General features: G+C 35.0%; 1 protein-coding gene across 1 annotated transcript; it reads left to right on the top strand.

Annotated features, from left to right (window-relative positions):
- Nucleotides 1–256: 256 nt before the first annotated feature.
- On the top strand, nucleotides 257–10029 carry LOC145165252 (transcription factor jumonji (jmjC) domain-containing protein). Its single transcript, XM_079083960.1, has 33 exons — nucleotides 257–492; nucleotides 608–1961; nucleotides 2064–2121; nucleotides 2200–2322; nucleotides 2439–2496; nucleotides 2581–2717; nucleotides 2806–2964; nucleotides 3079–3165; nucleotides 3257–3439; nucleotides 3530–3682; nucleotides 3777–3968; nucleotides 4041–4112; nucleotides 4209–4304; nucleotides 4380–4466; nucleotides 4559–4675; nucleotides 4763–4970; nucleotides 5081–5145; nucleotides 5249–5307; nucleotides 5397–5528; nucleotides 5597–5756; nucleotides 5857–6186; nucleotides 6314–6496; nucleotides 6662–6723; nucleotides 7243–7321; nucleotides 7507–7656; nucleotides 7788–7927; nucleotides 8040–8154; nucleotides 8237–8310; nucleotides 8394–8538; nucleotides 8643–8813; nucleotides 8970–9161; nucleotides 9303–9529; nucleotides 9627–10029. Exons 2-33 carry the CDS (start codon nucleotides 634–636, stop codon nucleotides 9838–9840), a joined length of 5556 nt encoding a protein of 1851 aa, XP_078940086.1. The 5' UTR covers nucleotides 257–492; nucleotides 608–633; the 3' UTR covers nucleotides 9841–10029.
- Nucleotides 10030–16447: the final 6418 nt, after the last annotated feature.

Genomic DNA, 16447 nt, shown 5'->3' with positions numbered 1-16447 from the left:
TTTTTTGTCAATTACCGCTAAACCTACTTAAATATTAGAATGAACTTTTTTAAAAAATTTAAACATAAAAAAATCCAAAAGTATAATAAAGTTTTTTTTTTTTTTTTATTACGTAGTTATCTACATAATTTAAGGTTGCCTTGGTTATCCTCACATAGTTTATTTGACAACTTAACACGAGGAGTACTCAACAGTTAACAACACGAACTCACGAAAAGTACAAAACATAACAACATGAAGATCGAAGAGTAATGGCTGTTTTGTAAATTGTTTCAAGTTTAGGTCTTGAAGTCAAATATCTTCGTTTACCGCAAACCTAGAACCAACGAGCAAACTGCCGATCACGACACAAAGAAAACGAAGCGAAAAACCACACAACACTCTTCGACCCGCACCTAAATTCCTGTTCTCAACCATCTTCTTACTCTAAAGTCGCTCAATTTGAAGCATGCATAGAGAAAGAAAGTGTCTTCGGCATTGAACAAATTAAAGGTGAGTATAATTTACTGAAATTGCTTCGTAGGTTAAAGGCTGTTGTTGAATTTTGACAGTGATATATGCTTTTCTGTGTATGGATTGATTGAACTTGATGCGGTTGTTTATCTAGAATCTTATGGTTTGAAGATTAATTAAATGGGGAAAAGTAGACCTAGGGCTGCAGAAAAGAGGGTTTTAGGGCAAGGGTCAATTGTGTTAACATCAGGCTCCTCGTTAGCTATACCACCTGCACCTGTTTACACCCCTACGGAAGAGGAGTTTAAGGACCCATTGGCATATATTTATAAAATCAGACCAGAAGCCGAGTCATATGGGATTTGTAAAATAATTCCTCCAAAGAATTGGAAACCCCCTTTTGCCCTAGATTTGGATAAGTTTTCATTTCCCACAAAAACCCAGGCCATCCATCAGCTCCAAGCAAGGCCTCCGGCTTGTAACTCCAAGACATTTGAATTGGAGTACAACAGATTCTTGGAGGAGCAATGCGGAAAAAAGGCTGTGAAGAAGAAGGTGGTTTTTGAAGGAAAGGAGCTGGATTTGTGCAAGCTGTTCAATGGGGTGAAGCGGTTTGGGGGTTATGATAATGTTGTGAAGGAAAAGAAATGGGGCGAAGTTTTTAGGTTTGTGAGGTCAGGCGGGAAGATATCCGCATGTTCAAAGTATGTACTATGTCAGTTATATAAAGAGCATTTATACGATTATGAAAACTATTATAGTAAGTTGGATCGGGTGAAAGAGAAGAGTTGCAAGAGAGGAGTACAAGGTGAGAAGAAAAGCGGACAGCAAAGTTGTAAGAGAAGTCGAATCAATGAAGCAGGCGATAACATTAAACTACAGCATAAGGGAAAGGATGAAGAATACGATCAGATATGTGAACAATGCAGAAGTGGATTGCATGCAGAAGTAATGCTTTTGTGTGATAGGTGTAATAAGGGATGGCATATACATTGTTTATCGCCACCTTTGGCGCGGGTCCCACCTGGTAACTGGTATTGCTCGGAGTGCTTCAACTCTGAGAAGGATAGCTTTGGTTTTGTCCCTGGTAAACAGTTGACCTTGGAAGCTTTTAGGCGTGTGGCTGATCGGGCAAAGAAGAAGTGGTTTGGTTCAACATCTGCTTCTAGGGTTCAATTGGAGAAGAAGTTTTGGGAAATAGTGGAAGGATCTGTTGGTGAAGTTGAAGTTATTTATGGTAGTGATCTTGATACTTCTGTTTATGGTAGTGGGTTTCCACGTGCAGCTGATGAAAGACCATCATCTATACAGCTGAATGAATGGGATGAATACAGTGATAGTCCATGGAATCTTAACAACTTGCCCAAGTTACAAGGCTCCATGCTTCGTGCTGTTCATCATAACATTGCTGGTGTTATGGTGCCCTGGCTTTATATTGGGATGCTGTTTTCATCTTTTTGTTGGCACTTTGAAGACCATTGCTTCTACTCCATGAATTATCACCACTGGTATGTGTAGCTTGAGTGCATCTATGGCTTAATCATAATAATAATAATTCAGTTTTAAATTATCTTGAAATGTGATCTCAATTATTTTTCATATACTTTCAGGGGAGAGCCTAAATGTTGGTACAGTGTCCCTGGTAGTGAAGCCAGTGCTTTTGAGAAGGTATGTCATTATTTGTTCTATATCATGTTAAATAAATGTAATTACTGTTGCTGACCTGGAATTTCCATTTTACTGCAGGTAATGAGGAACTGCCTTCCTGATTTGTTCGATGCGCAACCTGACTTGCTCTTTCAGCTGGTTACCATGCTGAATCCATCTGTCCTGCAAGAACATAATGTTCCAGTTTACAGTGTATTACAGGTTTGATTAGCAAAGTCAATAACTTACTACTAATTCATTATAAATGACTCTTTCAATTATTATTTTTTGATATTTTATGGTGTATCTAACTTTCTTCTTTCCTATGCTTCTGCTAGGAACCTGGGAATTTTGTTATTACCTTTCCTAGATCCTATCATGGAGGTTTCAACTTTGGTGAGCTTTTATTCATTTAGAAGTTGTGTTTTCTAGATTTCATCTTTCTTTCTTGTTTTATCACTTACCCCTTGGTCTTGTCAGGCTTAAATTGTGCAGAAGCTGTGAATTTTGCTCCGGCTGATTGGTTGCCTTATGGTGGTTTTGGGGCAGAGCTTTATCAGCATTATCGCAAACCTGCTGTGTTGTCCCATGAAGAGTTGCTTTGTGTGGTAGCAAAGGTCAGCAGTTTGTTACTTGTTCTACTTGCTCTGTTTCTCTTGTGATTGAAAATCTTTTTTATACGTAGACATTGCCTTGTATTTACAGAATGATTTTGATAGCAATGCGATACCTTACTTGAAGAAGGAGTTGCTTCGGGTATACAATAAAGAAAAGAGTTGGAGAGAACGGCTTTGGAAGAATGGCATTATTAGCTCTTCATTCATGGCTCCTCGGGTGCAGCCAAATTTTGTTGGAGTTGAAGAGGTAACTCAGAGGTTTCAGAGTCATTTTTTTTTTCTCTAATGTTCTGAAACATTAACATAATGGTAGACTGGTAGTAAATTCTATGAAATTTGTGAACTATGTATGATGTTGTAGGATGCGACGTGTGTCATATGTCAGCAGTTCTTGTATCTGTCCGCTGTAGGTTGCAGCTGCAGGCCTTCTGCTCTTGTTTGTCTGGAGGTAAGGGATATTAACTGTTCCCATTCAGACCATATAATAAATTTTTTCCCTGTACCCTTGTTAATTATAATCAACAAATTTACATGTGCAGCACTGGGAAAACCTATGTGAATGCAAGCCCCGCAAACGCCAGCTTCTTTATCGCCACACACTTTCAGAACTAAATGATTTGGTCATTATGATGGAGAAGGATACTTCTGAGGAAACAACCCAAAAGAGAAACACACGAAAACTTTCCACTTGTACCAAGGACTCACCCTCTTTATCAAAGAAGGTTTGAAAACCAACCGAATATCTCTGCCTTTTAAATCATGAAGATATATTTTTTTATAACTGTTTTATTGGTGGTTATATAAATATTTAGGTTAAAGGTGGCCATGTTACACTGGCACAGCTTGCTGAAGAATGGCTCGTAAGATCTTGTAAAATTCTTCAGATGCCATATTCAAGTGATGCTTATGCCAGTGCCTTGAAAGAAGCAGATCAGTTTCTTTGGGCTGGTTCTGAAATGGATCCAGTAAGATTGAAGTCTCTCATTGTTTTTCCACTTTCCTATTTATTCTTTGGTTAAAAAGAGTCTGCATTTATGTCACAATGTGAATGAAAAATAGGTGCGGGAACTGGCAAAAAACTTGGCTGAAGCTCAGAATTGGGCAGAAGGCGTAAGAGATTGTCTTTCAAAAATCGAATTGTGGACATGTCATGATGACTGTAAAGTGGAGAGAGTAAAGATGGAATATGTGAGCTCTTTGCTTGATGTCAGCCCTGTGCCTTGTAATGAACCTGGACATCTGAAGTTAAAGGTGAATGTTATTTCAATCCATTATAATAAAATGTCTGTTCTATTTACTAAATAAGTGTGTTTTCCTTCATAGGGTCATGAAGAAGAAGCCAGAGTGCTGATTCAAGAAATCTTGGCTGCTCTTTCAACATCCTCCAATGTTTCTGTAACTTCACTCCAGCTCTTTTTACAAATTAAAATTTGGTGATCTCTTTACTTTGTTATATTTTCTTCGATTACTCATCCTTGGTCGTATTTTCAGATTGTTGATTTGGAAACCTTGTACTCCAAAGCTTCCAAGTCGGCTATATATGTGAAAGAGAGTGAGGATCTATCAACCAAGCTGTCAGCTGTGAAGGTTAACTTTGTTCCTTAACACCCAACCATAGATGTTTTTATCACTTTCTGACATATTCTTATTTTGTCACTTTAGCTGTGTCTACAAACTGTAAGAAACTGCATCTCAGAGAAAACTCCTGATGTGATCGAGGTTGATGTCCTCAATAACTTGAAGTCAGAGGTGACTAAGATATAGTGCTTTCCACCTGTTGTTATATTGTCTCTATATCTTGTCGTAGACATTCATTGTTGTATGTTATTTCTTCTAATCAGATTGTAGAACTTCAACTCCAAGTTCCCGAAGTCTCCATGTTTTTGGATTTTGCAAAGCGAGTTGAATTATGTCAATCTCGATGCACTGAGATGTTGAGAGGTTCTATAACCCTAAAGGTTGGTAATTTAGCGATTTATGTTAATAGATAGTTTTAATGGTACCCTGTATAATATGTAACATAAAACATCATACATGATGTGCAGAATCTTGAGTTGCTTGTCCAAGAATATGATGGTTTTACTGGAAATGTACCGGAGTTAAAACTTTTGAGGCAGTATCAGAATGATGCCCTTTACTGGATTTCGCGGTTTAATAACATTTTGAAGAATATTCATGAGCGGGAGGATCAAGAAAATGTTTTTGATGAGTTGATTTGCCTTGAGAAAGATGGATCATTGTTGAAAGTTCAAGGTCTGCATCATGCCTGTTCACATGCTTTTTACTTCAATCACATTAAACATATAGCTGTTATGTTTTTTTTTTAAATATATTTTCATTTTGTTTGCTTCTTTCGGATGTAGTCGATGAGTTGCTTCTTGTTGATGTGGAGTTAAAGAAGGCTTGTTGCAGGGTAAAAGCTTGGAAGGTAAACTTCATACTATGATTATTATCTTATATTTTTGTTTAACTCTCACTCTGTTCTTAATGAATCTGCTTGGTGTAAGCTTCTTCTTTTTACACTTGTGCAGGTGCTCTGTAGTAAAATGCCTTTGGAATCTATTCAGCAAGTAATGGATGTGGCCACCGAGTATGAATTCCTGGATTAATGCTTTTAGCCATCTTTTCTAGTTGTTAGATATCTATGATTATTAGTAAATATATGCTGATGTCATTCAGACTACAAATTGGGAATGAGAAGGTGTTCAAGGAAGTTTCCGATGTACTTGCTCGAGCTGTGTCCTTGGAAGAAAAAGCAAAACATGTTCTTGCTTGCGAGGTTCAAATGTCTGAATACGAGGATGTTTTAAGGTTTGTTACAACTGCAGTCTGAATGTGCTGTGGTACAAATGCAAGACTCTGACCAAATATATTTTCAGGATGTCGGAAGATCTTTGTGCACTTGTACCTTCTGTTGATGGTGTCAAGGGAGCTTTGTTAGTGGCAAAGTCTTGGTTAATCAAGTCTAAACCATATTTAGTTTCTGATCTTACTGTGATGTCGGACGCAAATTCTTTGCTTAAAGTTGATATCCTGAAGGTTTGCACTATATTTTATCTTGTCCTGATATGCTTATCTAAGGCATCATGCATGAGTGGTTTCTGAGTCCATTCTTTGAACATATGATACAATTCTGCAGGAGTTGGTTTTGAAATCAAAGTTACTGAAGATGTGTCTGGAAGAGCGATCTTTGCTTGAAGATGTTTTACGGAATTATATAAAGTGGGAGCACCATGCATTTTCTGCACTGCATGATGCCGAGTCACTGTTGAATATTCTTGATGTCAATCTATCCTATGATATTGTCTTCAAAATTGGAGATCAGATTACTAAGATGGAGTCTATAATGAAGGCTGAGTATTCGCTTCGTTTCGACTCCCTTGTCATTCCAAAACTACAGGAAACTTGTGCAATTCTCCAGTGGTGCTTTATAGCCCTTAATTTCCATGCTGTTGATCCAACTCTCAAGGTGAGTTAAATTTCCACATGCAATGTGATTGCTTCTTTCTTCTCCTAATTGGTGTCATGTTTTTGTTAACCTGTAGGTACCATGTTTCCTAATGATATCATCTAATCTTTTTTTAATCATTTTGCAGGAAGTTTTAATGTTATTGGAGGATGCAGAAAAACATCATGTTGCATATGCATCTCGTCCTTTTTTGAGGTCATTGGTCGATGGTATGAATTGGCTTAAGAAAGCCTTAGAGATCCTTGGGCCATACAATGACAATAAAAGGTTTGATTTGAGTGACGTTAAAGAAACTTTGAGACAATATAAGGTATTAGTTATTATTCTCTCCAGTGTTAATATGCGGTTAGTGGCAGAAACATTATTTATTTTGTTCAAGTTTATAATAAAGAAAAGAGGGCAGAAGAAAGATGCGGTTTATCCTTTTTCTTTTTTTTCTTTCATGTATTTTACTTATGACATTTTTTGATGGCAGATGATTAAGATATCCTTTTCGTTGATTGTTGACCGATTACTTGATGCTGTCAAGAGGCACAAGTGAGTTTCACCAATCATCCAAATTCTCCTTTTGCTTTTTGCTCTCTTTTTATTAACTGTTTGGATTTTAATCAAGATATATAAGTTCATGGCTATTGTTATATATAGCTAAAGTGGAAGATTTCTTGTTGTAAATATGCAAAACTATAAAATTATTGAAAAAAGTTTATAAAATCAGAAAAGTATTTTTTGTTCTTCTACTATTAGATGGTAATCTGCTTTTCGGTTATTGCAATAGTTCTGATTGCTTGATTTTAAATGCTCATATTAACCTAGTACTGCATTTTCATATGATGCCATAATGATGGGTACTTTCAACTACAGTTCATGTTGCATATCTTTTTAATATGTCATTAATTTGTAATCTAATGACTTACATTCATAACCCCTCGAATAGCTACCTCAAATACTAATTATCATATACTGCTTTTAAGATATCTTGTAACATTTATAATTATAAGTTATTAATTCAGTGGTAATTATCTTTTTCAACCAACATTTTGGCTTTGTGCTGTGCAGTGTATGGGTGGAGGAAGTGAAATCTTTTTTCAACCGCAGCAGTGGAGATCGATCATGGTCTTTGTTACTGCAGCTTGAGGTGATGTTTTTTTTTCTTCTTCTTGAATGAAGCTATCATATAGAGAACCAGTAGTAGTCTCTTACTATTGATATCTTGAAACCGATCCATCTAAAATGCCTAAATATGTTTACTTTAGCATTATAGGGTTGGTATATATATTATATGTAGATGATAGTAATATTAGATTTACTGAACCAATGCAGGGAGTTGGAAGCACTGATGCTTTCAGTTGTATGGAGATGGAGATGGTTGCATCTCAAGTACAAAAGGTGAACGAGTGGAAGCAGAGAGGAATGGACATTGTTGGGGTTAAAGCTGGAGAGGATAATCTGTTACTCAATGCTCTATCTCAGGTACGTTAATGTTATATACTTGTATTGATATTTGATAAATAAACTCTTATAGATGTTTGGTTTGGACATCATAATGAGCCTAACCTTCTCCATGATCTTATATATTTTTTATTTTTTTCTTTTTTGTTCAGATATTAGATAGTCTAGACAGATCTTTAGAGGTGTATAACAAGACTGATGGCTGCAACCAAAACCAAAGAAGGTTTTGCATGTTCTGCTCATGTGACTCTGGGAATCAGGAACTCTCAACTTGTTCAGTGTGCATGGAGTGGTAAGCTCTCATGCTTTCTATGTGCTTCATCGATTAAAAAAAGCATCATTTTCCTAATATTAAATATATTTTATACTCGCTGTTATTAATTATTATGTTGCATGCAATGCAGCTACCATATGCAGTGCATAAAACCAAGTTTAGGAGGTGGCACAACTCAAAGTCATGCATCAGCTCACATGTGTCCCCATTGCCACATCATCGAGAGTGGCAAAATCTCTCAGCTGGTACGATTTAGTTACTTTGATTAAAGAAAGTTTTGAATTATTATATATTTTGATTTGATTGAGATTTGCATTTGGTTTTCAGAAAATTGATGCAAAACGTCCCGAGTTGGATGTGTTTGTGAAGCTTCTATCAGATGCTGATAACCTATGTGTCGAGTAAGTAAAATCAACAACAGAGCATGAGTATGAGTATGACTGCTTAAACAACAGATTCATTCATTGGTGTTTGCATGTTGCAGGATTGAGGAAAAGGTTTTAATTGGTCAAATCGTTGAGAAAGCTGTGGCATACAAAGATTGCTTGACTAAGATTGTAGAATTTTCCTTGGCTTCTCTAGGCAATGACCCAAGTCTTGTTTTTTCTAAACTGTCCACTGCTTTAAAGGTAACTTATATAAAATCCAGGTTTCAGTTGTTATTGTTTAGTATAAATTTTTACTTCTTTCTAAGGTTTTTATGTGCAATGTTTTTTTTTTTTTTTGAGTGCAGGCAGTAGAGATGGCTGGGGTGTATGATGGTGAAAGTAACAGCAAATTTGAGTTTGCATTAGCAAGAAATTCATGGAGAGTGCGAGCATCTAAATTATTACAACCCTCCTCCTCCTCCTCCTCCTCCTCACAAAAGCCTTCAATCCACCAGATCCGCCGCCTACTAAAAGAGGTACTACTACTAGTCATTTCTTGATTTTGTTATTTTCTCTCTCTCTCTCTCTCTCTCTCTCTCTCATATATATATATATATATATATATATATATATATATATATATATGTTTGTTTGGAGTTTGAATATAAAAATATGATTTGGTTTGGTTGCAGGGTGTGGCTATAAAGGTTCCTTTGGAAGATAATTTGTGGAAGAGACTTACGGAAATAAAGGAAGTTGGTTTGCAATGGGCGTTGAAGGCGAAAGAGGTTTCTGCTGATTCTGGTGCACTTGAATTGCATAAAGTTTTTGAATTAATAGATAAAGGCGAGAATTTGGCTGTGCACTTTGACAACGAACTTAAGGTAAGTAAGAGTAAAAGTAGAGAATAATACGGTACCTCAATTTATTATATCTTGAAAATTCTGTCCTTCCAAAACAAAACATACCATATATTTTTCCTAAAATAAAATTAAAATTAAAATAATGTTGGTTGTGTTTCACAGTTATTACGAGAACGCAGTATGCTCTACTGCATCTGTAGGAAGCCATATGATCGGATACCAATGATTTGCTGTGATAAATGTGAAGAATGGTATCACTTCAAGTGCATCAAGTTATCATGGGTGCCAAAGGATTACATTTGCCCTGCATGCAAGATAGATCTACTCGATGAGATTGAGGAGGATAATAGATGTATGGGTACCTCATCATCAATAATCCAACAAGACAGGCAACTCTCTCTCTTTCTCTCTAGCAACCTACTTTCATTTATTTGTAAAAAGTAAGCAACATTTCAGATGGTTTGACATTGACTTTGACTTTGACAGGTCAAATGTTAAACTGAAATGTGAAGAAGAGCCTCAGACCCCATCTCCAAGACCAGTGGAGTTGAGAAGGGAGGCAGAGAGCAAGGACATTAGTAGCAGGCGACGCAGTGGAATCGAACGCTTGTTATGGAGAAACAGAAAGCCTTTTAGAAGATCAGCTAAAAAGCGAATACAGCTTGACATTTTTTCTTCATTTTTTCATGTACATTCTTAATAGTTTTAATAAGTCATAGCCATAGTTTTGTTGTTGATCCGGTTAAATTGGGAATGTCATCATTTAATTTATTCCCAGTTTTGTCATCTCATCTCATCTCATGGTCTTTAGTTTGGGTCTAATGTTGGACCTTTTTAATTATTTGTATTGTTGTACCAACTGCTAATAACTAATTCCAGATTGCATCAACTCCCAACATGCCAAACGTATTTACCCTTTTTGTTTCTCATTTCCTCGCTTTCTCATGTTTGCTTGTGTAAATAAATTCTGCTTTTGTATAATTAATATTATATTACTTGCACAAAACCGTTTAATGACAGCTAAAGTAAAATACTTCTAATCTTATTTCCTAATATATATATATATATATATATATATATATATATATATATATATACATACTAGTTTATAACCCGTGGGTATCACGGGTTATAAAATTAATTCAACTTTCATAGTAAAAACTCATAATTATTAATCAATTATTTTAAATAAATTATTAACTAAGAGATATATCAAAATTTTAAAGTTATTATAATTTCAAATTTAACATATAACTAGGGTTTGGACCGTCCGCGCGTTGCTGCGGAAGCTCCGGTATTTTAAAAAACGCAATTTGACACCATATATATCATAGAGACGATAAAATCATATAAAGTGGAGCACAAAAATATCAAAATAAAATATGGATACAAACAATTGACTTGAAAGTGTATCTTTAAGAAATTAATAAAAAAAGAATTATTAAAAAATTATATAAGGGCCAAAATATAACTTTAAAATATAATAAGGGACCAATTGTAAGGTATAAAATACTAATAATTTAACTTTAAATTTATAAGGGTTGAAAATTGTTAAATAAAAATTAATTAAGGGGAAAAAATATAAATATATATAAAATTTAAAATTATAAGGATATAAATTGTTACATCAAAATTAGTTTAGGGATACAAAATATAAAAACAAATAAAAGTAAATGAAGGAAAATGAAAAAAGAATTGAAAGTAGGAAGACTTACTTTATTTTTGCTTACGATGTAAATAGTAAACCTCCTCACAAACCAATTTTGGTAATTAATATATATATAATATAATTAGTAAAAATATAAATATAGTAAGAAAGGTAAGTAGTAACTTATTAAATACTAATAGTTTTATTTTATAATTACCAAGGATGAAAAGTGTTCAATTAAAATTACTTTAGGGAAAAAAAGATAAATATAAAGATTTGCTATTGTTAGAAACAAAATCTTTATTTTCAAAAGAAGACTTATTTTAGAACTTGTACCGTATTATTTATATATAATAACTTAATCTGAATATAGTTATTTGTGCTTTGGAAATAGTCAAAACCAAATGAATAGTGATACCCCTCACAAACCAATTTTGGTAATTAATATATATAATTAGAAAAAGTAAATTTAAATTTTGAATTATTGTCTAATATATCACCTTGACATGTGGCTTATGTTAAGATTTATGGAGTCTTGAATAAATTGACAAGTTCCTAAGAATTCAAGGGCCATAAATGAAACTTGTAAATTAAAACAATTGAATATTGAATTGGACGCACTATCAATTGTTTAATAATATTGAAGTGGACGGTGGCTCTATTTTGGACGGCTAAAGAAATCAACGCATTCTTTTTTTCAAACTTTGCGGCATATATATATTCTAGTCAAATATAGCGGCAATTTGTGTAAACAAAAGAAAAAGGCTTACGGCTCTCTCCTATATATATATATATATATATATATATATATATATATATATATATATATATATATATATATATATATATATGAATTGTAAGAAGAGCGATGTAGCGTAGAACAACAAAAATGCTGAGTGATATTACCATTTGTAATCTTATAGTGAGTTAATATAAAATCTAGTTGCGCCCGTGGACGTAGGATTTACACCGAATCCGAACCACGTAAAATCCTTGTGTTCCTTCTTGCTTTATTTCCTTCGTGTGTTTGTGTGTGTGATAGTGTGTTTCCGCTGCGTGTACCCGGTCCGATTCCTAACAACTGGTATCAGAGCCTGGTTAGCGAGGTTTTGGAGGGTACGATCGTTTTTCTGTCACACACGAGTATACCTTATTTTTTTTGTTTGCCGTAATGGCTGAAGACAAGGTTATAATCGAAAGGTTCAATGGTTCTGATTTTAGCTGGTGGAAAATGCAATTAGAAGCATTGCTATGTCAGAAAGACTTGGACGTGGTACTCGGAGACAAACCGGAGAAAATGGAAAAAGCTGCTGAAGATGCGTGGAACTCAAAGGACAAGAAAGCCAAGGCGGTTATTACATTGTCGTTGACGAAGAGCGTTGCTTTCAACATCATAAATGAAACCACGACGCGTTGTATGATGGAGGCTCTGTCAAATATGTATGAGAAACCATCGGCGGCTAACAAGGTGTTCTTGATGAGGGAGTTGTTCACTACAAGGATGAATGAGGAAGGCTCAGTTACGGTTCACATTAACAATCTAAATTTAATTCTGTCCAGATTATCATCTGTGGGAATTAAATTTGATAACGAGACTCAAGCATCACTGCTACTAGCTTCTCTACCTGATAGCTGGTCCGGAACAGTTACTGCTGTTACGAGTTCCGTGGGGACCAGTGGTATGACTTTTGAAGGGGTTAGAGATTTGGTTCTTGGCGAAGATATCAGACGCAAGAATCAAGGTGGATCTTCTTCTTCTGAGTTATTAAATATCGGAAGAGGGAGAGGGAATAGCAGGAATAGTGGAAGCAGTGGGAGTCGGGGAAGAAGTTCATCTAGAACTAGGAAGAATGTGAAGTGCTGGAACTGCCAGGAGGTGGGACATGTTAAGAGTCAATGTCCAAAGAAAGAATTGAACATTACCGGTGCTGAGAGTGTGTCTGAGGATGATGCATTGTTACTCAGTATGGAAAGTTCTGTAGACTCTTGGGTCATGGATTCAGGGGCTTCGTTTCACGCCATGGACAACGGGGAAACGATGGTGAATTTGAAAGAAGGAGATTTTGGAAAGGTACGTTTGGCAAATGACGAGATGCTTCAGATAACGGGCATGGGAGATATTGATTTGGTTACTTCATTAGGAACTACATGGAGCCTGAAGGATGTCAGGGTGATTCCGGAGCTGAAGAAGAAATTGATTTCTGTTGGTCAGCTGGATAAACAAGGACTGGAAGTAAGGTTTGGAAATGGTAAATGAAGGGTGGTCAATGGTGATCTGGTGATTGCTCGTGGTATGAAGTGTGGGTCATTGTATATGGTTGAGGTACCTGCTGAGGGAAGTATGACCGTCCCTGTTAAACAAGACAAAATCTGGTTCGCTAAATCTACGGCTAAGAGAGTTCATTTTGCAAACATGAATTCTGGAGCCAAAGAGATGTTAGCTGAACGAGTTCGAAAGTCTAAACCATTCAGGGGATTCTGTGACAGTGGGAGCACGGGACGTGTTTCGGGTACAGTTACAAAGAGCCGTTGGGTTTTGAAGACTAAGACTGAAAAATTCTCTCCTGTTGAATGTTTGCAAAGTTGGGAGAGTGTTAGTGGTCCTCGGTGTATCTCTGGATCTGGTGGAGTGTCCAAACCGGTTGAGACAGAGGATGAGTTGGTGGCGGGATTAGCCACGGCTGAGTTGGAGCTAGTGGGAGCTTCAACTGGCCCTTCTAGTAATTGATGATGAGGGGCGGCTGCAACTAGAGAAATCAGACTAAGTTTTAGCTTGTTCTTTGGAACTGGAAGCCTAAAAGGACTTGGTTGTTTTTTTAAGATTACTGGAGTAATTGAGAGTTGAATGGCGGAGAAAAGCTAAAGTTGTTCAAGCCTCTAAGTGGGAGATTGTTAAGATTTATGGAGTCTTGAATAAATTGACAAGTTCCTAAGAATTCAAGGGCAATAAATGAAACTTGTAAATTAAAACAATTGAATATTGAATTGGACGCACTATCAATTGTTTAATAATATTGAAGTGGACGGCGGCTCTATTTTGGACGGCTAAAGAAATCAACGCATTCTTTTTTTCAAACTTTGCGGCATATATATATTCTAGTCAAATATAGCGGCAATTTGTGTAAACAAAAGAAAAAGGCTTACGGTTCTCTCCTATATATATATATATATATATATATATATATATATATATATATATATATATATATATATATATATATATATATATATATATATATATATATATATATATATATATGAATTGTAAGAAGAGCGATGTAGCGTAGAACAACAAAAGTGCTGAGTGATATTACCATTTGTAATCTTATAGTGAGTTAATATAAAATCTAGTTGCGCCCGTGGACGTAGGATTTACACCGAATCCGAACCACGTAAAATCCTTGTGTTCCTTCTTGCTTTATTTCCTTCGTGTGTTTGTGTGTGTGATAGTGTGTTTCCGCTGCGTGTACCCGATCTGATTCCTAACAGCTTAATATTAATGAGGAGTTGTATTTGAGTGACAAATGTCAAAAGAGATTAAAACTATTCTTTTATTAGAATAGGATATATATATATATATATATATATATATATATATATATATATATATATATATATATATATATTATCATTTATGAACACTTGAATAACTTGTACACTTGTATAAACGTAAAAGCACTATCTTAGCTTATTTTATTTCAACAAATTAAAAATAAACATCCAAACGTCAAATAAATGAACATGTTAGAATCAAGACAGATATAAGATTAAAATAACAAATAACACCATTAGACAGTTTTTTAATGCCTGGCTGCCAACAAAGAATACGTTGTACCTTATACAGTTATAAAATTTATTTTTTTAGATGATAATTTCAAAGGAACCTAATTTCAAAACTTCAAGCCAAGTCAAAACTGTTATTGTGCATAAAAACGTTGATACCAATTTAAAGGATTCAAAATGAAAAAAAATCCTACATTTTATTCAAAATTTGAGTAACAAAACAACATTTAAAAAATATTATATATTGATATAAAAGTATTTATTAATACATAGTTGAATAAAAGGTGTGCACAAAATTCGGTCCTGAACCGGTCCTAGATCGGTCCTAAGCCAGTCCTTTTTTTCTAGATTGGTCTTTTTTTGGACCGGTCCCAATCGGTCCTCAGTCGGTCCTTTTTCGGTCCCGTCCTTTTTTGGATCGATTTCGGATCGGTCTTTTTTCGGATTGGTTTCGCTCTAAACTAGTTCGATACCGGTCTTTTTCGGTTTGAATTCAGATTTTTTTTCGGGTTCGATTGTGGATTTTTTTCGGGTTTGGTTTCGGTTCGGTCTTTTTTCGGATCGGTTTCGCTCTAAACTTCAAGCTTTGTAGTGTAAATTTAGAGACATTTTGAGAAAGAGATAGCATTTGAGGTGAGAAAATGGTTGGATATGAATGATTATTTATAATGTAAAAAAATATATAGCCATTATCAAAGGATTATGGCTGTTTGTTTATCTAGCCATTATGAATTTGTGATGTTATTGCCAAAAGCAAGTCAGTGAAAAGTAAGAAATATCATTTATAGTTTGTAGCCTTTTAAGTAATTTAGTATTATAGATTAAAAAAACCAAAGGAAGGGAACTTGTCCCACATTGGTTGTGTAAAGAAAAAAAAAAGCAAAGTTTTTAGCATTATAAAATGGGAAGGAAGGATTGCTTTCTAAAGACACGCAGCAAGTGAAACAAAAGAATTGCGTAGTTGGTGGCCTGTTGCTTAAATGGGCTACAAAGAATATTAGGCTTTTCAGTTATCACTTTATGAAGCGTAGGACCGGTTGGACAGGCTTGGTCCAAAGATTAGATTGGTTCATTTTAGAACCGGTTCATTGTGGGACTGGTTTTAAGACTAGCCTAGGACTGCCACGTATTCATTTTTAAGAACCGATATAGGCTTTCAGTTTAGACTGTTAATGGACTGACTGGTCTAGGACTGATTAAGGACCTGTTCAGTTCATAATACTATTTTTTGGATTGGTTTAGACCGTTTCTTCTGTCCACCTCTACGTCCACATATATTTTAGAGAAAATTACAAATATAACCAAAATCGTTAATTATTTTTTAGAAAATAGTAAAAAAAAACTCAAATTACAAAAATAGCCATAAAAATCGCAGATGGATTAAACCCATCTGCGATTTCATCAAGCCATCTGCGAACGTACAAGTCGCTAAAGCACATGGATTAAACCCATCTGCGATTTCATCAAGCCATCTGCGAACGTACAAGTCGCTAAAACACATCCGTGCTTTAGCGACTTGTACGTTCGCAGATGATTTTTTTTGGTATAAATAAGGGGTACAAGTGACAAAAATCGCAGATGAACTAAGTTCATCTGCGATTTTGTTTTTTTTTTTTTTTTTTTTTTTTTTTTTTATAATTTTCACTACAAAATTGATAGGGTTTGACTAGGAAATAACCATATTATATATAGATTCTTGCAAAAAATTATCACTTTTGTTGTTATTTATTTGAAAAATTTGTTTAAAATCATTTAAATAAAATGAATGAATATTTGTTTTGTCAAATCGTCCATAGTGCTTCCAGAGAGAGAGAGAGAGAGAGTTCTCCAACAAAAAGTGTGAAAAATGAAACAAACAAAAAAAATTACGTTTTTA

Source organism: Lactuca virosa, chromosome 3, assembly GCF_052849685.1.
Source record: "Lactuca virosa cultivar CGN04683 chromosome 3, Lactuca_virosa_CGN04683_v6, whole genome shotgun sequence".
Classification (NCBI taxonomy): Eukaryota; Viridiplantae; Streptophyta; class Magnoliopsida; order Asterales; family Asteraceae; genus Lactuca; species Lactuca virosa.
This window is presented reverse-complemented; position numbering and strand designations above follow the sequence as displayed.

Coding starts and splice junctions, on each gene's coding strand:
- LOC145165252 (XM_079083960.1), top strand. CDS start 634: ATGGGGAAAAGTAGACCTAGGGCTGCAGAAAAGAGGGTTTTAGGGCAA. Junction 4,113..4,208: donor CAACATCCTCCAATGTTTCT/GTAACTTCACTC, acceptor TCGTATTTTCAG/ATTGTTGATTTGGAAACCTT. Junction 4,305..4,379: donor CCAAGCTGTCAGCTGTGAAG/GTTAACTTTGTT, acceptor TTGTCACTTTAG/CTGTGTCTACAAACTGTAAG.